Source organism: Bufo bufo, chromosome 2, assembly GCF_905171765.1.
Source record: "Bufo bufo chromosome 2, aBufBuf1.1, whole genome shotgun sequence".
Taxonomy (NCBI): domain Eukaryota; kingdom Metazoa; phylum Chordata; class Amphibia; order Anura; family Bufonidae; genus Bufo; species Bufo bufo.
Window position 1 is genome coordinate 23,147,848 of NC_053390.1, and position 24,767 is coordinate 23,172,614.

A 24,767-nucleotide genomic window follows, 5' to 3' on the forward strand; every position below is an offset into this window, starting at 1 on the left:
CATCAATCAAGTTTACCCCTGCTCCACTGTCTAGAAAAACAGAAATAGACTCCGTCTTAACACCAAAAACAATGACCGCTGGTAACACAAATTGAGATGTTCGTATGGAGGAAACGTATACCCCCCGGCTGACATCCTCCGCACAGCCCGGGGTTAGTAGTTTTCCGACGGTCTTTTGTTTTTGAGAAAGGAGGGACAGACATTAATGAAATGACCCCTCCCCCCACAGAAAAAACAATCCCCCCCCCCCCCTACGGCGAATCTCGGGAGGACGGACCTGACGAGAAGTTCCGCCTAGCTGCATAGGCTCATCTAAGTCAGTACAGGCTGACTGTTGCTTGGGAGAGGTAACCAATTGCTCCGGAATTTTCGATCTCTCCCTAAGACGTCTATCTATTCTGATAGAGAGGGACATAACAGCATCAAGGGAAAGGGGGGTCTCATACAGCGCCAGTGCATCCTTAACCCTTTCAGATAACCCAGAGCAGAACTGACTCCTGAGAGCCGGGTCGTTCCACTGAGTATCCGTAGCCCACCTACGGAACTCTGAGCAATATTCCTCTGCTGACCGATCTCCCTGTAGGAGTCTCCGTAACTTCGACTCAGCCAGGGCGACTCGGTCAGGGTCATCATATATGAGACCCAAAGCCCCAAAAAATCCCTCCACTGACCGAAGAGCCTGGGAACCAGGGGGTAACGAGAACGCCCAGGATTGCGGATCCCCCTGAAGCAGGGAAATGACAATCCCTACCCGCTGTTCTTCAGGACCTGAGGAGTAAGGGCGCAACTTAAAATATAATTTGCAAGCCTCACGGAACGTTGCAAATTTGTCCCTTCCCCCAGAAAATCTGTCGGGAAGAGCAACCTTGGGTTCAGTGACAACCTGGTTACCCATAGCAACCGCTGGGGGTGCGGTCTGCTGCATTTGCTGCTGTTGTTGGAGAACAGACGCCTTCAATCCTGCCACCTCCAAAGACAGGCTTTGAAGCTGTTCTGCCAAGGCATCAATAGGATCCATATTGGATTCTAAGTAGAGAGAGAAAAAAAAAACAACAAACAAAAAATTTAAAAATTTTTTATTTTTATTTTTTTTCTCAAAAAGTAAGGGCCAGTTATAATATCACGGTCGGTGTGGCTATCACATACGTGACACAGAGGGAGGGAACGAGGAAGGCCCTGCCCAAGTGAGAGGGAAGGTGGTGACCCCTGACTCACCTGGCGGCTGGCACCTGGCTGCCCTGACGTCCCTAGACGGGTTCCTCACCCGTACGCCGATCACGTGCCTAAAGCCCTGGCTTTCCCTGAGCTGAGCCCTAGGTAGTGAACAGGGCGATGGGAACACTAGTCCGCACCACTAACTCTAAGGGAAAACACCAAGGGGAGGACAGACAACACAGACTCAACATATATTCCCAGGTGGGCGACAACAGGAGACAACAATAAGCCAAACAGGGATCCGGAGGGTAGCACCAGGGCTGGGACAAGGCCATTTGGTGCCCAGGGCGAAGATGGCAAACTGCGCCCCCCCCCCCCCCCCCCCCGTTTTTAAGAAAGAATCAATGTTGTTTCAAAACAAGAATATACTTAAAGCAATAGAACAAAGGACTGTGGGACTTTGAAAGTCACAGACACTATAAAGTTCCCCCCCATCATCATGTGCCAGTATAAAGTCCCCCCCATCATCATGTGCCAGTTTTGTAATAAGCCCCCCCAATGTGCCAGTAACACTATTGTAAAAAAAAACAAAAAAAAAAACACTTATACTTACCTAAGTGTCAGCGATGCGATGCAGCCTCTTCCTGTGTCCCACGCTGTAATGTAAGGCTCAGGCGGCACGATGACGTCATTGCGCCGGCCTCTGATAGGCTGCCGGCCTAGTGCCTGCAGCCAGGGGCGTACATAAAAATCACTGGGCCCCATAGCAGGAATCTAAATTGGGCCCCCATTCCCCTTTTATAGCCCCTCCCTTTGTTCCATGAACTATTCTTGCTGCTGCGTTTTATAATTTATGCCATCAGGGCCGGAATGGGATTACAAAACAGCCCTGGCACACAAAAGAGGTATAATAGATGCAGATGTATATTATATACAGCAGTGTACAGTTATGTGAGGTACGCGGTATAATAGATGCAGTGTGTACAGGTATATAGTATATTCCCTAGTGTTCTGATATGTGAGGTACAGGGTATAATAGATGCAGTGTGTACAGGTATATAGTATATACAGCAGTGTACTGATATGTGAGGTACGGGGTATAATATATGCAGTGTATACAGTATATACAGTAGTGTAATATGTGAGGTACGAGGTATAATAGATGCAGTGTGTACAGGTATATAGTAAATACAGCAGTGTATTGACACCTCGTACCTCACATATCAGTACACTGCTGTATATACTATATATCTGTACACACTGCATCTATTATACCTCGTACCTCACATATATAGTATATACAGAAGTGTACTGATATCTGTACACACAGCATCTATTATACCTCATACCTCACATATCAGTGCACTGCGGTATATACTATATATCTGTACACACTGCATCTATTATACCTCGTACCTCACATATATAGTATATACAGAAGTGTACTGATATCTGTACACACAGCATCTATTATACCTCATACCTCACATATCAGTGCACTGCGGTATATACTATATATCTGTACATATTGCATGTATAATACTGTGTAATATATGCAGTGTGTGTGCATGTATGTGTGTGTATATATATATATATATATATATATATATATACAGAGCAGTGTATTGATGTGACACATAGAAGGTATAATACTGTAGATGCAGTGTTTATAGAAATATGTGGTCAGTTATGCATTATAGTCACTGTGAGGTACATGAGGTAGTGGTAACTGTCTGAAGTAGTATACATGAGTGAGCAATGAGTAAAAACAGGGCATGGAGGGGGGGGGGGGGTAAATGATGAAAAGTGGAGGACCTCCTCTTACCTCTCCATTCCAGTCTGTATGGATCAATACAGAGCTGCTTGTGAACTTCTAATACTTGCTGTTAGGGGTTGAAGGACCTGTGATGATGTCATCACAGGTCCTGGCAGATGTACCTTTGAAACCTAGGAACTACACCATTTTTGGTGCAGTTCCTTTGCTAGATTCTGCAGGACCTGTGATGTTGAAGATGATGTCATCACAGGTCCTGGCAGATGCACTGTTCTAACCTGGGAACTACACTTTACACTGTGCAGTTCCCTTACAGGACCTGTGATGACATCATCAAAGGTCCTTTAGCTTTAGAAAGGTAAACAGGAGTAATTAGGGGGCGGGGCCTCTCCTCCACTTCGGTGCCTGCCTGCAGCCTATCAGAGGAAAGGGAAGGGACACGCCTCTCCCTCCCCTGCACCTCCGCTGGCACAGACAGTTTACAATGGAGATGAGCGCAATGGAAGCGCTCATCTCCCTGTGCCCGGCGGCGGCTGCTCACTTGGGGGGGGGGGGGTCATTTTAGTTGGGGGGGCACAGCATGATGTAGGGGGGGCCGTGGCTGGCACTTCACCTGCGCCCCCCTCCTGTCCGCAAATGGTAGCGCCCAGGGCACCCGCTCCTTCGGCCCCTGCCTTGTACCGGCCCTGGGTAGCACACAGGAACAACAACCAGGATTAACCACTCCAGTGGGTCAGTATAGATGTCCAGGCAGGAAGCTCTATAACTGGCAACTAGAGAAGTGTGAGGGGAGAATATAAGGAGGAAGGGAGTGGCAGACACGAAACAGCTGAGGAGGAGAAGCTACGGATCCCTGAGAGAGACAAAAAGGATAGCAAGGCAAACACAGAAAACAATAACTAAGAAACACCATGATCTTTAGATATAGAGCGCGCAGCCACCCGCTGCGACTTCCTGACCCCGGGTATAACTGAGTCAGACGTGGCTCTTGATACCCTCGTGACAGTATTATGGCAAGAAAAAAGCAGCTAAGTAAAGAAAAACGAGTGGCCATCATTACTTTAAGAAATGAAGGTCAGTCAGTCAGCCGAAAAATTGGGAAAACTTTGAAAGTAAGGGCTATTTGACCATGAAGGAGAGTGATGGGGTGCTGCGCCAGATGACCTGGCCTCCACAGTCACCGGACCTGAACCCAATCGAGGTGGTTTGGGGTGAGCTGGACCGCAGAGTGAAGGCAAAAGGGCAAACAAGCGCTAAGCAGCATCTCTGGGAACTCCTTCAAGACTGTTGGAAGACCATTTCAGGGGACTACCTCTTGAAGCTCATCAAGAGAATGCCAAGAGTGTGCAAAGCAGTAATCAAAGCAAAAGGTGGCTACTTTGAAGATCCTAGAATATGACATATTTTCAGTTGTTTCACACTTGTTTGTTAAGTATATAATTCCACATGTGTTAATTCATAGTTTTGATGCCTTCATAGTCATGAAAATAAAGAAAACTCTTTGAATGAGAAGGTGTGTCCAAACTTTTGGTCTGTACTGTATATATAGATATAAGTAAAATTTTTAGCCAATGTAGTAACGTTTTATACGATCTGTGGTGCTCTGCAGCACGCACAATCAGTAGTGTGCTCAGTAGCATCTGCACATTTGAGGTTTTTTTTTCACATTTGTGTGTGAAAAAATAACTGCAGTTAGTGGTAGTTAGTTAGTTAGGCCTCTTTCACACTTGCGTTGTCCGGATCCGTCGTGTACTCCATTTGCCGGAAGTGCCCTCCGGATCCGTAACACCGCAAGTGAACTGAAAGCATTTGAAGACGGATCCGTCTTCAAAATGCGTTCAGTGTTACTATGGCAGCTGGTTGCCATAGTAGTAGTGGGGAGTGGGGGAGCAGTATACTTACCGTCCGTGCGGCTCCCGGGGCGCTCCAGAATGACCTCAGAGTGCCCCATGAGCATGGATGACGTGATCCATGCGATCACGTCATCCATGCGCGTGGGGCGCCCTGACGTCACTCTGAAGTGCCCCGGGAGCCGCACGGACGGTAAGTATACTGCTCCCCCGCTCCCCACTACACTTCACCATGGCAAACAGGCCTTTAGTGTCCTGGCAGCCATGGTAACCATTCAGAAAAAGCTAAACGTCAGATCCGGTAATGCGCCGAAACAACGTTTAGCTTAAGGCTGGATCCGGATTAATGCCTTTCAATGGGCATTAATTCCGGATCCGGCCTTGCGGCAAGTGTTCAGGATTTTTGACCGGAGCAAAAAGCGCAACATGCTGCGGTATTTTCTCCGGCCAAAAAACGTTCCGTTCCGGGACTGAAGACATCCTGATGCATCCTGAACGGATTTCTCTCCATTCAGAATGCATTAGGATAATCCTGATCAGGATTCTTCCGGCATAGAGCCCCAACTTCTGAGTTAATTAAATATTCTTCTGAAATACTTTGTTCTTTACATAGTTGAATGTGCTGACAACAAAATCACACAAAAATAAAAAAATTGAAGTCATATTTTTCAACCCATGGAGGTCTGGATTTGGAGTCACACTCAAAATTAAAGTGGAAAAACACACTACAGGCTAATCCAACTTTGATGTAATGTCCTTAAAACAAGTCAAAATGAGGCTCAGTAGTGTGTGTGGCCTCCACGTGCCTGTATGACCTCCCTACAACGCCTGTGCATGCTCCTGATGAGGTGGCAGACGGTCTCCTGAGGGATCTCCTCCCAGACCTGGACTAAAGCATCTGCCAACTCCTGGAAAGTCTGTGGTGCAACGTGACGTTGGTGGATAGAGCGAGACATGATGTCCCAGATGTGCTCAATTGGATTCAGGTCTGGGGAACGGGCGGACCAGTCCATAGCATCAATGCCTTCGTCTTGCAGGAACTGCTGACACACTCCAGCCACATGAGGTCTAGCATTGTCTTGCATTAGGAGGAACCCAGGGCCAACCACACAAGCATATGGTCTCACAAGGGGTCTGAGGATCTCATCTCGGTACCTAATGGCAGTCAGGCTACCTCTGGCGAGCCCATGGAGGGCTGTGCGGCCCTCCAAAGAAATGCCACCCCACACCATTACTGACCCAATGCCAAACCGGTCATGCTGGAGGATGTTGCAGGCAGCAGAACGTTCTCCACGGCGTCTCCAGACTCTGTCACGTCTGTCGCATGTGCTCAGTGTGAACCTGCTTTCATCTGTGAAGAGCACAGGGCGCCAGTGGCGAATTTGCCAATCTTGGTGTTCTCTGGCAAATGCCAAACGTCCTTCATGGTGTTGGGCTGTAAGCACAACCCCCACCTGTGGATGTCGGGCCCTCATATCACCCTCATGGAGTCTGTTTCTGACCGTTTGAGCAGACACATGCACATTTGTGGCCTGCTGGAGGTCATTTTGCAGGGCTCTGGCAGTGCTCCTCCTGTTCCTCCTTGCACAAAGTGTCACGGCCATGACCGTGACTCCTTAACCGCATGCGGTTGCCTGCGGTTTGTTTTTGGTTGTTCAACCACAGGTGAGGGCTGCTTGTGTGTTGCCTCACTTGTGGTTGCCGCGGGCAACAAGTGGTTGGAGATTGTCGCAGATAGCAGCCTGAGCTGGTGCTAGGCAGCTTGTGGCATCTTCATGCAGTTACACCTAGCTACCGCTTTGTTAGGTGTGTGTGTATGTATGTATGGTGTGCACTGTGTTTTATGTTACGTGTGCACTGGGACCTTTCCCTTCACTGTGACTGCTCGCAGCAACGTTTTGTATAGTGTGTACATGTGGTGGCAGTGTCCCGGCATTCGGGCTGACTCCCAGGACATGGTAGCCACCAATGTCGTTGCCTGCGGCAACAGCCACAGTGTGACCTCCGTTTTGACACTTCCCCTTTAAGTTGGTGTTTTCCCTTCCCTGTGGTTTTGGAAGGGTTAACTCCCTTTCAGTGTGTGTGAGTCACGGGGTGTGTCTGATTGTGTGGGTGTGGCCTCTTAGGCCTATATAGCCTTGGTGTTTGGCATGGCTCAGTAGGTTGCTTCATCCATGCTTAGCTGGAGCAGCCTCCTGTGAATACCATCTTACAGTAAGAGCCACCCTTCCGGTCATAAATCAGTTTCCCTGATGTTTAGTTTATGTCCGTTACCTTTGATTCTTATTGCAGCTATGAACGTCCTGGTTCCTGTGTGTCTTTATGTGTGTGCTGTTTGTCTACGTTTGTGCGGACAGCGTCTTCTGAGCACAGGTTCCAGTCAGCAAGGCTGTGGCAGGTTTGTGTGGAACTGTTTGGGGTTCACCTGTCATGTTCATAGTCCTGTTCATGTTTCCCTTCTTTCATGCTGCTTGGCCAGTGAGACTCCTGCTCCTCCGTGCCTAAGAGGAGTGGGTTGTCTTACCCTGCTCCTTAGCCCGGGGACCGGTCGGAGGGTAAGTCAGGGCTCCGAGGTTCCTGCGCATGGGTCCTCCTACCATCAAGGTCGGCCCATGCAGGTAGGAGTTAGGGTCAGGTTAGGGACGCAATAGGAGGTGACCTGCTCCCTAATTCTGTTGCCCTGACCGAGTAGCGACTGGACATTTCTGAGCATCGCACGGCTGAGGGTTTTCCCCATCCTCAGCCGTGACACAAAGGCGGAGGTAGCGGTCCTGCTGCTGGGTTGTTGCCCTCCTACGGCCTCCTCCACGTCTCCTGATGTACTGGCCTGTCTCCTGGTAGCGCCTCCATGCTCTGGACACTACGCTGACAGACACAGCAAACCTTCTTGCCACAGCTCGCATTGATGTGCCATCCTGGATAAGCTGCACTACCTGAGCCACTTGTGTGGGTTGTAGACTCCGTCTCATGCTACCACTAGAGTGAAAGCACCGCCAGCATTCAAAAGTGACCAAAACATCAGCCAGGAAGCATAGGAACTGAGAAGTGGTCTGTGGTTACCACCTTCAGAACCACTCCTTTATTGGGGGTGTCTTGCTAATTGCCTATAATTTCCACCTGTTGTCTATCCCATTTGCACAACAGCATGTGAAATTGATTGTCACTCAGTGTTGCTTCCTAAGTGGACAGTTTGATTTCACAGAAGTGTGATTGACTTGGAGTTACATTGTGTTGTTTAAGTGTTCCCTTTATTTTTTTGAGCAGTGTATATATATCTATATCTCAATTTCAGTTAGTCAGTTTAGATTTCAGCACGAACGCACCATCTGCGTACGTGCATTTTGCAACCACTGAGTACCGATCAGTAGTGTCCATTACTGATCGCGACTGCTCAGTTTGCGCTACAAGTAATTTATTTTTTTTTTGCAGAAAATGTTTTTGTTTTTTTAGAACTTTTCTTCTGATTTTAAATTTCAAATTTATTACAAGCCCCTTCACGTGTGAAAACACTACATACACTCCCCACACTAAATAAAGGTTTACACGTTTCACACGTCACACCCCAATAAAATAAAAATGTCCCATTCATCCCAACGACTATACTCAGCTGAAGATACAGAGTCTGCCAGTGGGGAAGAAGAGGATGCCACTTTCCTCTACTCCCTCATCATCATCATCCGCTGATGAGGGACCCTTTAGAACAGGCATGCTCAACCTGCGGCCCTCCAGCTGTTGTAAAACTACAACTCCCACAATGCCCTGCTGTAGGCTGTTCGGGCTTGCTGGGAGTTGTAGTTTTGCAACAGCTTGGAGGGCCGCAGGTTGAGCATGCCTGCTTTAGAAGGTGCCACAGGGTAGCAGCGGAGGCAGCCCCCCAGAGTGAGCCCACATGGACCCCACCCCCTGACTATTATCAGCCCCAAATTCCGGAGTTCGTGGGCCACTCAGGAATTCTGATAGATTGTACGGACCTCACTGAGCTAGATTTTTTCAAAATCTTCTTCTCTGAAGATTTTTTAAATCTAATGGTGGCCCAAACCAACTTATACGCCCAACAATTCATTGCTCAGAACCCTAGTTCGCCATACGCTAGACCCCTAGGTTGGACCCCAGTAGATGCAGCAGAGATGATGAAGTTTTGGGGACTCGTGCTGCATATGGGCGTAGTAAAGAAGCCAAACGTTAGACAATATTGGAATTCTGACATTTTCTACCAGACTCCAATTTACAGTCAGACCATGAACCGGAAGCGGTTTGAATGGCAGCTAAAATCCATGTCTGCCAATTCAGGCCTACAAAAACCATATTTTGCACTTTGCCTGTAGAGGCCTGCTGTGCGCCAATACAGCAGACTACGAGCACATATGGGGTGTTCGCAAAATGGGGAACATATACTGGGGTGCATTTTCTCGTTTAACCCCTTGTGTAAGTGAAAAATTGGGGTCTGCTAGTAATTTTTCATTTTTACAAATGTGTGCTTTGAAATCCTCTCTCTAGTATTTCTGCCTTCTGTGAGACACCTGTTTGGTAAAAAGTACCCTTTCCACCACTTAAAATGTTTGTACGGGGGTGTAGTTTCTGGAATGGGGTCACTTTTGGGGGCTTCCACTCTAGGGCCACCTCTGGGTGTCTTCATATGCGACATAGCTCCCAATTACCATTCCAGCTAAATCCTCTCTCCTAACCGCCATATGGTGCTCCTTCCACTCTGAAGCCTGCCGTGCGGCTATACATCATGTGGGGTGCATTTTGTCCTGTTACCCCTTGTGAAAGTGAAAAATGTGGGTGTAAAGCAACTGTTTCTGGAAAAATTGTGTGTGGTAGACAGAGGTAGATTTGGTTAGCAAATGTTTGGCAAAAGAAAATCATTTCTAGGTTCGTCCACTAGTAACATGTCCGCTCCTGCCGCCACTGCAAACCCACCACAGCCAGACATCATCTCCTGCACCTTGTCCGTCATGTTCCACACCGTCACTGCTGCAACCAACTGCTACTACAACTGCAAGGCCAGACATCTTCTGCACCTGTATTGCCGTCTGGTGTATGGGAAATAGACCGTTCACTGTGAGCAGGCTAAACTCCATGTCTAAAGAGGACCTCACCAGCAGGAGACCTCTCTGTATATAACACATAGAAAAGGTCCCTTTGGGGTATGGGAAATATACATTACACTGTTAGAAGGCTAAACTCCATGCCTGAAGAGGACCTCACCAGCAGGAGAACCTCTCTGTATATAACACATAGAAAAGGTCCGTCTGGTGTATGGGAAATAGACAGTTCACTGTGAGCAGGCTAAACCCCATGTCTGAAGAGGACCTCACCAGCAGGAGAACCTCTCTGTATATAACACATAGAAAAGGTCCGTCTGGTGTATGGGAAATAGACAGTTCACAGTGAGCAGGATAAACTCCATGTCTGAAGAGGACCTCACCAGCAGGAGAACTTCTCTGTATATAACACATAGAAAAGGTCCGTCTGGTGTATGGGAAATAGACCGTTCACTGTGAGCAGGCTAAACTCCATACCTGAAGAGGACCTCACCAGCAGGAGAACTTCTCTGTATATAACACATAGAAAAGGTCCGTCTGGTGTATGGGAAATAGACCGTTCACTGTGAGCAGGCTAAACTCCATGTCTGAAGAGGACCTCACCAGCAGGAGAACCTCTCTGTATATAACACATAGAAAAGGTCCGTCTGGTGTATGGGAAATAGACCGTTCACTGTGAGCAGGATAAACTCCATGTCTGAAGAGGACCTCACCAGCAGGAAAAACCTCTCTGTATATAACACATAGAAAAGGTCCGTCTGGTGTATGGGAAATAGACAGTTCACTGTGAGCAGGCTAAACTCCATACCTGAAGAGGACCTCACCAGCAGGATGACCTCTCTGTATATAACACATAGAAAAGGTCCGTCTGGTGTATGGGAAATAGACCGTTCACTGTGAGCAGGCTAAACCCCATGTCTGAAGAGGACCTCACCAGCAGGAGAACCTCTCTGTATATAACACATAGAAAAGGTCCGTCTGGTGTATGGGAAATAGACAGTTCACTGTGAGCAGGCTAAACTCCATGTCTGAAGAGGACCTCACCAGCAGGAGAACTTCTCTGTATATAACACATAGAACAGGTCCGTCTGGTGTATGGGAAATAGACCGTTCACTGTGAGCAGGCTAAACTCCATGTCTGAAGAGGACCTCACCAGCAGGAGAACCTCTCTGTATATAACACATAGAAAAGGTCCGTCTGGGGTATGGGAAATAGACAGTTCACTGTGAGCAGGATAAACTCCATACCTGAAGAGGACCTCACCAGCAGGAGAACTTCTCTGTATATAACACATAGAAAAGGTCCGTCTGGTGTATGGGAAATAGACAGTTCACTGTGAGCAGGCTAAACCCCATGTCTGAAGAGGACCTCACCAGCAGGAGAACCTCTCTGTATATAACACATAGAAAAGGTCCGTCTGGGGTATGGGAAATAGACAGTTCACTGTGAGCAGGATAAACTCCATACCTGAAGAGGACCTCACCAGCAGGAGAACTTCTCTGTATATAACACATAGAAAAGGTCCGTCTGGTGTATGGGAAATAGACAGTTCACTGTGAGCAGGCTAAACCCCATGTCTGAAGAGGACCTCACCAGCAGGAGAACCTCTCTGTATATAACACATAGAAAAGGTCCGTCTGGTGTATGGGAAATAGACCGTTCACTGTGAGCAGGATAAACTCCATGTCTGAAGAGGACCTCACCAGCAGGAGAACTTCTCTGTAGATAACACAGAAAAGGTCCGTCTGGTGTATGGGAAATAGACCGTTCACTGTGAGCAGGCTAAACTTCATACCTGAAGAGGACCTCACCAGCAGGAGAACCTCTCTGTATATAACACATAGAAAAGGTCCGTCTGGTGTATGGGAAATAGACCGTTCACTGTGAGCAGGATAAACTCCATGTCTGAAGAGGACCTCACCAGCAGGAGAACCTTTCTGCAGGTAACACATAGAAAAGGTCCGTCTGGTGTATGGGAAATAGACAGTCCACTGTGAGCAGGCCAAACCCCATGTCTGAAGAGGACCTCACCAGCAGGAGAACCTCTCTGTAGGTAACACATAGAAAAGGTCCGTCTGGTGTATGGGAAATAGACCGTTCACTGTGAGCAGGATAAACTCCATGTCTGAAGAGGACCTCACCAGCAGGAGATCTGATGGGGCCACATGCTGATCTTTCCGTTGACCATGATGACGGTGAAATCACAGGTTACCGCCAGAGTATTACAATCTGAATGTATACTTTGATGGGAACATTTCACAGATAACTCTTGATGAATAGAGAATTTGAGCCGATACGTTAGTTTTCTCGGACACTGGACGGCGGACATTTCTCTGTGATTAGAGGCTCCTCTGCAGCATCATCTGAGCTCACACCCTGTTCTCACAGGACTCGGGGTGAAGGGCGTCCATGATACGGATTCATGTTTTATGGTGATATTAAACAGTTAGGCCTCCTGCACACAAACGGTTTTTGTTTCCGTTTGGCAGAACGCTTTTTCAATCCCATGTATGGAACCATTCATTTCAATGGGTCCGCAAAAAAACTGAATGTACTCCGTATGCATTCAGTTTCCGTTTTTCAGTTCAAAGATAGAACAAGTCATATTATTGCCCGAAAATCATGTCCCGTGGCTCCATTCAAGTCAATGGGGCTGTAAAATGAACGGATACAGAATGCACCCGTATGTTTTCCGTATTTGTTCCATTTTTTGCGGAACCATCTATTGAAAATGTTATGCCCAGCCGAATTTTAGAATGTAATTACTGTATATGCCTTGTTTAAGTTACTCAAAAAACGAAAACTAAACTGAAAAACGGAACGGAAACTGAGACAGTACTGAAACAAAAAAAAAATGTAAAAACGGACCCTTTTAAAACGGACCGCAAAACCATCCGGTCTTCTGCAGGAGGCCTTATAAGGATTAAAAATAAAAAAGAGATTTTCTACCACTCATCTGTTCAACTTTATTTGGCAAAATTAATTGTAATGGATCACATACCACAAAGGGTTAAGAAGGTCCTTACGGAGTATGGAGTTTAGCCAATTCACTGTGAATCTGCTAAATCCCATCATAGTTCCGGACCTGACCACCAGGGGGCAGAGAGGTCCGCACCGTGTCTGGAGTTTAGCCAAATCACTGTGAGCTGGCTAAACACATGCGCTGTTCCGGACCCGTCCACTAGGGGGCTAAAAGGTCCGTACCGTGTCTGGAGTTTAGACACAACCCTGGAGGAATGGCTGATACCAGAGAGAACAAGAGCCCTGACTACCGACCAGGACCTGCCCAGTATCTGCTGCACTGCCAGAGCTGAAGGACCTGGGATGATGTCACCGTCATGTGATCAGTGCAGAGGGCGGAGCTAGGCAGTTGTGAGTATAAGAGGTGGGGAAGGACCTGCCCAGTATCTGCTGCCGGGTAATGCCTACAATGTATGGGCTCTGGAGAGGTCTAGGACACTTTATGAGGTGATGTTCTGATATGGAGGCTGAAGGACTTTTCCGACAAGTTTAGACATTAGTTCACAGAAGGATTTGAGGGCGGGGCTAAATTCTATTAAAAGCCCCTTCAATTTAAAATGTACTGTGAGAGCTAAAGGACCTGTGATGATATCACTGTCATGTGATTAGTGACTCACCAACCTAGTCCCGCCCCCTGCACTGATCACATGCCGGTGACGTCACCCCAGGTCCTTCAGCTCTGGCAGTGCAGCAGATACTGGGCAGGTCCTGGTCGGTAGTCGGGGCTCTTGTTCTCTCTGGTATCAGCCATTCCTCCAGCCTGCAGGTAAGATGAGCTGTGAGGAGACAGTGTGGTGGAGAGCTCAGACATGTCACCTCTGGAGATTCTCCTCCATTACACACAAGGAATCCTTCTCCGCTCCTCAGCTTAGTATGATGGGGGGAGTAGTAGTGGGGATAGTGGGAGTTGAACTCATTTGCTGGCCCCTGATTGTCCTGGTGAGGGGCCTCTTATATCACAAGGTAAGAGCCGTCATGTGCAGTGTATACACGTGTGTGCAGTGACATGTAATGGAGGAGCACCAGCCTCTTATATCACAAGGTAAGACCCGTCATGTGCAGTGTATACACGTGTGTGCAATGAATGTAGCGGGGGCCCGGCCTGAGCTCAGCTCTCTCCAGTCTCTTCTCTAGGAGTTCTGGACACAGCTGAGCACAGCCCAGAGGTGGGACCTGCATCTATCAGACATTTATCTCCTGTGGAGCCACCAGAAATCTCCATGTTGGGGACCCTGGAATCCATGTGGTGGGGGCTCTGAGAAGCGGGGCCCCTCCAGGCTCAGGAAGTGTGGTTCTGGAGGTGACATCTGGTCTTGACTTCTGGATGATTTCCTCTCTTCTCATAAAGGCGCCTGCAGTACTAGAAGCCTCCAGCTCCTCCAGTTCTCTCCTCTTCTCCTGAACGACCACCAAGGATGGAAAGGAAGGAGATCAGCAGAAGAATATTAGACCTCACCTTGGAGATCATCTCCCTGCTGAGCGGAGAGGTAAACTTTTCTAGATTTCTCTCCTCTTTATTGTATTCTGTAACAAGTCAGACATCGGGAAGGAGAATCCATCATAGGAAGTGATAGGAAGAGTCCAGGGTCCTGGAGAACGGCCTCCAGACCTTCCAAGTTACAGAGAAACTCAAGATCAGCCCCCAATATGGTGAGTCCTGTGTCATGTGACCAATAGTCATGTTGTAGGACCCATGAGAAGGTAAGTAGGCACGTTGTACCCAGGAGGAAAGGGCCGGAGGAGAGCACATGGGCCCTGAAGGGTTTATTCCCTAAGTGTCTCTCTCCATCCACAGGAGTACACAATAGTGAAGAAGACATCGGGGGACTGTGTGACTCCCATCATCCATCTCCAGGAGTCAGGAGGGCGGAGCAGGACCCCTCCCCCCATCACAGAGCCTCCCCCTCACCCCCTGATACATGAGCAGAAGATCCTAGAGCTCACCCACAAGATGATGGAGCTGCTGACTGGAGAGGTGACACTGCTGGGAAGGCTGGGAAATTCTCCAGTAACAGCACTGGAGGGGTCTGGGTGATGACGGTGTCATTGTGTTGTCAGGTTCCTATAAGGTGTCAGGATGTCACTGTCTATTTCTCCATGGAGGAGTGGGAGTATATAGAAGGACACAAGGATCTGTACAAGGAGGCCATGATGGAGGAGCACCAGCCTCTTATATCACAGGGTAAGAGCCGTCATGTGCAGTGTATACACGTGTGTGCAGTGACATGTAATGGAGGAGCACCAGCCTCTTATATCACAAGGTAAGAGTCGTCATGTGCAGTGTATACACGTGTGTGCAGTGACATGTAATGGAGAGCACCAGCCTCTTATATCACAAGGTAAGAGCCGTCATGTGCAGTGTATACACGTGTGTGCAGTGACATGTAATGGAGGAGCACCAGCCTCTTATATCACAAGGTAAGAGCCGTCATGTGCAGTGTATACACGTGTGTGCAGTGACATGTAATGGAGGAGCACCAGCCTCTTATATCACAAGGTAAGGGCCGTCATGTGCAGTGTATACACGTGTGTGCAGTGACATGTAATGGAGGAGCACCAGCCTCTTATATCACAAGGTAAGAGCCGTCATGTGCAGTGTATACACGTGTGTGCAGTGATATGTAATAGAGGAGCACCAGCCTCTTATATCACAAGGTAAGACCCGTCATGTGCAGTGTATACACGTGTGTGCAGTGACATGTAATGGAGGAGCACCAGCCTCTTATATCACAAGGTAAGAGCCGTCATGTGCAGTGTATACACGTGTGTGCAGTGACATGTAATGGAGGAGCACCAGCCTCTTATATCACAAGGTAAGAGCCGTCATGTGCAGTGTATACACGTGTGTGCAGTGACATGTAATGGAGGACCACCAGCCTCTTATATCACAAGGTAAGACCCGTCATGTGCAGTGTATACACGTGTGTGCAGTGACATGTAATGGAGGACCACCAGCCTCTTATATCACAAGGTAAGACCCGTCATGTGCAGTGTATACACGTGTGTGCAGTGACATGTAATGGAGGACCACCAGCCTCTTATATCACAAGGTAAGAGCCGTCATGTGCAGTGTATACACGTGTGTGCAGTGACATGTAATGGAGGACCACCAGCCTCTTATATCACAAGGTAAGACCCGTCATGTGCAGTGTATACACGTGTGTGCAGTGACATGTAATGGAGGACCACCAAAGGTTAGACTCTTTACACATGACGTTAAGTCCCTTGTAAGTCAGACATATTGATGGGTTCCATTCACCTGAAGGATCTCCGGTGGCTTCCTGCTAAAGTAGTTCTTCTCCAGGAGCTGTTGGGGGATGTCTCGGTGCAGATGCCCCTTTTTGATGCAGTAGATGATTGTTGAGCTCTTCATCTCTTGCCTAACCCAGTTCCTACGGAAGATGATAGGAGGATCTGTCGTCTGTCTCTCCTTTTCCATCATTGTCGGCAGTAATGTTGTCAGCAGTTTGTTCTTCAGTAGCTCTTCTGTGGGATCAGACCAGATAGTCTTCTCCTCCGCGCACTAGTCATTAGTGAGCCTTGTACTTTGATGTGGATTCTATCTCTTGAAATTTACCTCAAAAGCAGAGGTGTCCTCTGGTGCTGTAGAAGGCTCATAAAAGGATTCCATCCCCCCAGCCATATATATCTGTATGCTCATTCTTAAAATGTACTATTGTGGAAAAGTAGCCATCATCCCACTGCCTGCCATTTGCTCTCATAGACCAGAGGATACTTTGGGCCTGTGGCCTGCTAGGTGCTGAGACCTCGGCACAGGTGGTGAGAGACAGAATATTGTTATTTCCCCCCTGATAACTAAACCTAGAAGTGAAGGAGCTGAGAGAAGAGTCTGATCTATAGACAGATCTACAGGAGGCCATGTATTCAGTCACTGTGTGCTTGTGTCTCCACAGATGGATCCAGGAGGAGAAATCCACCAGAGAGATGTCCCCATCCTCTGTATTCCCAGGACTGTCCAGAGGAGAATTTCCTGGAGAATCCTCAGGTAGATGGAGCTGAGCCCTATACACATCTATATAGGGGGGTCCTGCAGTCATAGAGGGGTCATAGATTGTGGGGGTCTCTCATGTAGATCTGTTAGATTTCCCACCTGTTTGCTGTATTGTACTGAATTGTTACAGATGACAAATAAGGGGGAAGATCTGACTGATATTAAAGTAGAGGATGAAGAAGAGAGGATGATGGACGATCCCCCGTGTAAGAGTGAGGAGGAGGAGGACATTCCAGGAGATGTCACCACAGGTATGGAATCATGAATGGAGAAAGTGACTTCAGATTCTGCCCTTGGTGCCTTCAGGGCAGGAGGAGAATCTGATCACCGGCTGCTGCTCTGCTCTTTGATTGGAGATGTCCCCATCACATCATGTAGTGTTCCCCTTATCCAGCTGACAGTGATCACTGGGGATTATGTGGGCACAGCTTTTGTGTCTGTGATATCATGATGAGTTATATGTACCTCGTGCAGGAATTACATGCCGCCAGTGACCTTCATGTACTGATTGTGCATTGAGGCTTTGCAAAGATGTATGGATTATTTATTTATTTTTTTCATAATGGTTAAAATGGTTTTGCAGTGTGAGATATCAGCAGCAGAGGAGGAGGTACATTAAAAAGAGCTTGTCAGGTAATCCATAGGTGGGCATTATAGTATAGACTTTACTAGTAAAACCACCATGTCCATCAGGTCTAACAGATTGATTTAATAGTGAATGCAGTTTGTGATGAGGAATGTCGTGATAGATCCTGTTACGTTAACTTATTGTATTAGTGTGATGCCCACTTGGCATAGAAATGTCAAATATGTTGTCAGAAGACAGGCTTGTTGGGTTTTTCACGATTTTTAGCTAGATTTGGGTAATAAAATTAGATGTAGACCAGAATCCTGAACTTTGTGTTATAGAAAACTTTAAATGGCTGGAATCACACATTCAGTTTTGCTGCTGCTTTTTGAACCATTTAGGTTCAGATAGCCAAATGGCTAATGGATTCCCGTTTGCGGTCTAATTTAAAATGTAACGTTTATTTAATATTCTTTAAAAATATATACGGGAAGACAAAAAAAGAGAGAAAAGAAATGTCTTAAAATTACAGTGCACTTGTGCTTGGCAGCAATCAGTACTTCATTTCTTGATAATTGCTGCTTTTATTTGCAGTCTCTTTCCTTCATGTAACTACCACTCTCTCCTGAGGAGTAATTCCTAATCTATTTCCCTTCTCCGGTTTGGTGAAAATATAAGCAGATGACAGCTCTCTGTCAATCCTGCACAGGAGAAACTCAAGTGTATATAACTCTATTCCTTTATTCGTCTTGGATGGATAGAGTGTTGCTGTTTGTATCGGCTGAACCCAGTGTCTGCAGCGCATCGGGAGCTGAACACCAAGCACACGCACTGATTTAAAACCTAACTTGCAGCTCCCCCGACATGTTTCACTACAGATGTGGTGTCTTCAGGGGCAATGGAGCTACTAGATCGCCAGGTGATTTAGCATTTATATGTCATGTGGGTGGATCTTTCCCTCCCTATTTTCCAATGAATTAGCGGCGATCGCATGATAGTCACGTAGTTGGGCCAATGAAATCCATCTCTATGCTTGGTCAGTCAGCGGATTAACCAGTGTTTATAAAGAGTATGTGCCTGCGTAAGAACTTGTACCCATATTCTGCCTACCTTTTCCGACTGCAATGCATGTCCTGCCAGGATAGATTCTCCGTGCAAACATTAAGTGTGGGCACATGCGCACCACACTCCACATCGCTTCCCCATAGTTTGTCCCAACTGCGCATGCCCACACACTTAGCTCATGAAACCATAAGAAATCATGATCAAAGTTACCTATGCGCATGCGTCCATACTCTGTAAATTTTTAAACCAAAGCCAGAAGTGTCTTGAAAATACATGACTTACTATATACCTCTAGTTCCTGCTGGATACACTTCTAGCCTAATAGGAAATCTATAAATGTGTCTACTCTAGATTATTAAAAATGCCACAAATAATTTTTTATTTTATTTTAGCAGAAAATCCCAGTACAAATTCTGAAGGAAATTTGTTGTCACTAAATTATAAAGTAGAAGATGAAGATATGCAGCGCTCTTCAGGAGAAAATATTAATGTACATCCAGGACTTCACAGTACATATAATTTTCCTAATCATGAGGAACCTTCTCTTGACCAGAAAGAGGGTGAAATGTTTCACTGTGATAAAGAGTTCACAAAAAGATCAAGTCTTTCTACATATAGAAGAATTTGCACCGTGGAGAAGCCATACTCCTGTTCAGAATGTGGGGAGTGCTTTACAGATAAAACCCATCTTGTTATACATAAAAAAAAACACATAGGAGAGATGTTTAAGTGTTCAGAATGTGGGAAAGGTTTTAAAATCAAATCAAATCTTGTTATACATGAGAGAATTCACACAGGAGAGAAACCATATTCATGTTCAGAATGTGGGAAATGTTTTACACAAAAATCAAGTCTTGTTATACATGAGAGAATTCACACAGGAGAGAAGCCATATTCGTGTTCAGAATGTGGGAAATGTTTTACACAAAAATCAGATCTTGTTATACATGAGAGAAGTCACACAGGAGAGAAGCCATTTTCGTGTTCAGAATGTGGGAAATGTTTTACACAAAAAAAATATCTTGTTAAACATGAGAGAATTCACACAGGAGAGAAGCCATATTCATGTTCAGAATGTGGGAAATGTTTTACAAATAAATCAAATCTAGTTATACATGAGAGAAATCACACAGAAGAGAAGCCATATTCATGTTCAGAATGTGGGAAATGTTTTAAATATCAATCAGGTCTTGTTAGTCATATGAGAAGTCACACAGGAGAGAAGCCATATTCGTGTTCAGAATGTGGGAAATGTTTTATAAGTAAATCAAGTCTAGTTATACATGAGAGAAATCACACAGGAGAGAAGCCATATTCATGTTCAGAATGTGGGAAATGTTTTACAAATAAATCAAATCTAGTTATACATGAGAGAAATCACACAGGAGAGAAGCCATATTCATGTTCAGAATGTGGGAAATGTTTTAAATATCATTCAGGTCTTGTTAGTCATATGAGAAGTCACACAGGAGAGAAGCCATATTCGTGTTCAGAATGTGGGAAATGTTTTACACAAAAAAAACATCTTGTTAAACATGAGAGAAGTCACACAGGAGAGAAGCCATATTCATGTTCAGAATGTGGGAAATGTTTTACACAAAAATCAGATCTTCTTAAGCATGAGAGAATTCACACAGGAGAGAAGCCATATATGTGTTCAGAATGTGGGAAATGTTTTACACAAAAAACTAATCTTGTTCAACATCAGAGATTTCACATAGGAAAGAAGCCTTATTCATGTTAAGAATGTGGGAAATGTTTTGCACGAAAATCTGATATTGTTAAGCATGAGAGAAGTCACACAGGAGAGAAGCCATATTTGTGTTCAGAATGTGGGAAATGTTTTACATGGAAAACAGATCTTGTTACACATCAGAGATTTCACACAGGAGAGAAGCCATATTCATGTTCAGAATGTGGGAAATGTTTTACAGATACATCAGGTCTTGTTAGACATAAAAGAAGTCTCACAGGAGAGAAGCCGTATTTGTGTTCAGAATGTGGGAAATGTTTTACACAAAAATCTAATCTTGTTAAACATCAGAGATTTCACACAGGAAAGAAGCCTTATTCATGTTCAGAATGTGGGAAATGTTTTGCACAAAAAACAGATCTTGTCACACATCAGAGAAGTCACGCAGGAGCAAATTTCTGAAATAAGCAGATTCCATTTGGGTACAAATAAATTCAAACCAAAGTGACAGTGCTCAGATTGCCCTAATAAATTCTGAAGTCTTGTAGGGCTTTAACGTCAAGGCAGCATTGGCAATCCTTAAAGTGGCAGTGAAATATATAGATATGGATAAACAGATGGTGGTCGGTGGTAATAAGCAAACTGTTTAACAACACATTGCACTTTTGGCTTTGTTATGCTTTTTAAAATAAAAAAAAATCATCCAAAACATGTCTCTAATGGGGTGGATGTCTGGCAGTGTTTACACTCGGGGTGGTGTCAGAAGAAATGGCTTGTTCTGAACAAGAATTTCAAGAATGCTCAATTTTTGGGGAGCAGCAGCAGTATTGTACTGAACCTGACGGACAAGGCAGGAGATGTGCATCTGTGTAGGGGTAGTAGAAATGGGAGCAGTACAATATTAACCTGACAAAGTAGGAGATCTGCAGCTGTGCAGGGAGTAGAAGTAATAGCAGCAGGTGTAGTAGTAGTTTCAGTGGCAGATGTACAGTATAAAACATGACACACAAGGCAGGAGATTTGCGGCTATGTAGGAGTAGCAGTAGTGGCAATGGTGGCAGTAGTAGCTGCAGCAGTACGGTATTGAATCTGACAGACAAGGAAACAGATGTGCACCTGTGTAGGAGTAGTAGTAGCAGTGTAGGGAACATGATGGACAGGTAGACAGTGGCATCATTGGGCTGGTGATAAATAGCCACTGTCCGCAATAGAAGTTCTTATGGATCCATTTTCACAAATGTTTTCTCTGACAGTACACTGGAGGCTGGATAAGACAGTACACTGATAGCAAACCGGGCCCATTCCTGCGGCTCGTCCACTATATCTACTCAGAAGACCATGGGGTCAGGGTATGTGCTGAGGAAAGAGCACAGATACAACTAAACCTGGTTGTTCAGTTGGTGTCTATCAGTTTGCTGATTGCATCTGGTTGGTGCAGTGGTTGAATAATCTTCCATCATGTTCAGCAATCTGTTTTGGCTGCTGCTGCTGTATCTGGGCATGGCTGTACACATATCTGTCCCTGTGGTCTGTCGCAGTGCTTGTCCCCAACTATATTCACACTGGCTGCGGTGAGCAGTGGCAGTGCTTCTCTCCCCTATGTCTCCAGTGGCTGATTAGTTAGCGAGTGCATCGGGGAGATACATGAGCCGGCTTCCATCTTCTGTCTGCAGTGTACTAAACACTGAATTTGGTTTCTATTAGCAGTCTGCAGTTTTCAAACCAGTATCTGGATCTCAATGTAATAAAAAATTAGTATAGCCCATAACTTCCATTCAATTTCATGGACATTCCAGAAACAGTAGGGCAGGAACTTTGGCAGTTTTTTTTTAAACCAGACCAGATCTTGCAGCTTGGATCTTTGATATAGTGGCCAATAGGACAAGATCAGGGCACGCCCCCCCCCCCCCCTCCCCATTCTAAAGATAGGTGCAGATCCAAGAGGTGGACCCCACATTTCAGATATGTCTGAAATCATAATAAAACAACTCTGCTGTTTTCATTATATTGCACATAATGTTATGTAGCATCGCCCTGAAGTGTCCTCCATGAATGTTTAACAATAAAGCGTTTCATTTATTAAATAATTTTTGTTGTTTCTTTCTGTGGTTCCAAGAATGTCCTCTCTAGACCCAAGAATTTCAGCAGTTGCACTTTGAGTTTTGGGCTACGGGGATCTTCTCAGGATTTCATTGCAGAACAATGCTATTTTCAATTCACTAGACTGTATTTTAAAGGGGTTTCTCAACTTTTAACTTTTTAATAGACCCCTTCAGAGCTGCCAGACCCGCAGTAGGATTCATATTTACCTTGTCCGTGTCACTGCATTCTGGTTCCATTGCTAACTCTGCAGGTCCTAGGTCTCTGAGAATCATCATCCTTGTGAGGGAAAGGTGGGAGAGGCACATGACCATTGCAGCCAATCGCTGCCTGTAGTAGTAATGTCACCCACTCATTATGTCCCTGAGTCACGTGCCACACAGGTGACATTTTACCACTATGTGCAGTGATTGGCTGCAGTGGTTACATGTCCACTCAACCCTTCCTCAACAGAATGTTAATTCCCAGGCACTGGAGGCATTCTATACTCCAGTCTTATATGAACTATGGAATATCTTCTCGAAGACCGTGTGCCAAAAAAAATCCAATACTACACCAGCTAAGGGCTGTGGAGGGCATGCCCCTTTTGTTAAGCCCCACCTCCTTTTTAGAAAATAGTTGTGTCACCGCCAGCTCTCTGAGAAGGTCTGGCAGACGTTCTTCTGTACCTCTTGCATGATGTTCTTTGTTTTGGTTTCACGTTGTCATCTCCTTTCCTTCTCCCAGCTGGCACCTATTTACACTAATTGCCTCCCTTTATATTCCCTCCCATACTGCCTCACTTTGCGGTTTATACTACTTCCTGGATTGAAGTGATCACTGCTGGAGACTTCTGTTACTGCTGGTTCAGATAAGTCCTTTCTTGTATTGTGTTTCTTTGCTGGCTTGATTCTAGGTGACCCTGACTCCCTCCGTATTAAGTGCAGGGAGCCGGTGGTCGTGTCCCCTCACTATTATAGGGTTTTCAGGTGTCACACAGTTTAGGTATGAGGGCATGCAACCGTCTACCTCTGAGACCCTTGTATGTGCTTAGCAGTCAGGGTGAGTTTTACAGGGGTCACCTTTATGCTCCTTAGTTTTGGATCAAGCCAGTCGGATGTTTATCTATAACTTTCAGCTATCTGCAATATCATCCGTGACATTATAAACCGCCATTACCGTCTTAAGCATGGATCTGGTTTCAGCCTTGATTGACCGCATGCAGGGTCTTTCACTGGAGGTAGCAGATCTCCGTAAAACTGTGTCTCAGTTTCAGGTGACCGGTTCTGCTTGCGTTAATGGATCATGGAGATCTCGCTTCCGGATACGTTCTCCGGGGGTAGTGAGAATTTTGTTCGCTTTAGAGAGGCTTGCAAACTCTATTTTCGCCTACTTCCCCATTCCTCTGGTGATGAGGAGCAGAGGGTGGGGATCATCGTCTCCTGCTCAGGGATAACGCTCAGTCTTGGGCCTTTTCGCTGCCGGTGGGGGCACGGCCTCTCCAATCGGTGGATGAATTTTTTTGTAGCCCTGGGGCAGATATATGATGACCCGGATCGTATTGCTCTGGCTGAATCTAAACTGCGTCTTTTATGCCAGGGTAAACAGTCCGCAGAGATATATTGTTCTGAATTTCAGAGATGGGCAGCCGATACTGGTTGGAACGATGCTGCACTCCGAAGTCAATTTTGCCATGGTCTTTCGGAGGGATTGAAAGATGCATTTGCGTTTCATGAGAGACCTGCCTCGTTGGACTCTGCCATGTCTCTAGCTGTCCGTATTGACAGGCGTCTTAGAGAAAGAGGAGAGACCACTCCTTCATGTCATATTCAGTCCAAGAAGAGTGGAGCAGTCTCATTCAGTGCGCAGGGGCCTCAGTCTCTCTCAATCCCCTCTGAGCAGAAGACCATGCAGCTGGGTTTGCTTGCCTCTGATAGTAGAGGATTCAGCTCTCAGAGGAGGGTTTGTTTCTCTTGTGGGGGAATAAATCATTTGGCTAATGTTTGACCCTCTAGGAGATTCAGGGAGTTTTCTGAGGGTAATAAAGAAACAAAAAGAAAAAACCCTCTAAAAACTTTCCATTTGCTATTATTGGCAAGGTTGATGCGGAAATTGAAGGTTTGCCGTTTGCTTGTAGTTCCTGTTTTGTCCTACCTGCCAGGGTGGCGCTAGATAGCAAGAACATTGTGAGATTTTTGTAGATAGTGGAGCAGCTGTCAATCTCATTGATAATCAATTTGCTATAACACATGGTTTCCAGGTATGCACTTTGGAAACGGATATACCTGTTTTTGCTATCGATTCCGCTCCACTTTCTCAAAAATGTCATGTTTCGTCCTAAGCGGATTAACTTCTCCTCTTGTGTTGGGGCTACCCTGGCTCACTAAACATAACCCCACCATTGATTGACAAGCAAGGCAAATAAATGGTTGGAGTGACTTTTGCAGAGAGAATTGCCTCACGGTGTCTCTTTCAGAGGTTTCTACCAAGACTGTACCATC

General features: G+C 46.0%; 1 protein-coding gene across 1 annotated transcript in view; it reads left to right on the forward strand.

Annotated features, from left to right (window-relative positions):
- The window catches only part of LOC120990661 (zinc finger protein 585A-like), a 93,995-nt gene extending 73,307 nt beyond the window's left edge, over positions 1-20,688 (forward strand). The window contains exons 5-6 of the mRNA XM_040419573.1: positions 19,244-20,211; positions 20,296-20,688. Coding sequence (XP_040275507.1) covers positions 19,244-20,211; positions 20,296-20,649 — 1,322 coding nt within the window. The 3' untranslated portion in view covers positions 20,650-20,688. The remainder of the gene's footprint in view (positions 1-19,243; positions 20,212-20,295) is intronic.
- The last annotated feature ends 4,079 nt before the right edge of the window (positions 20,689-24,767 follow it).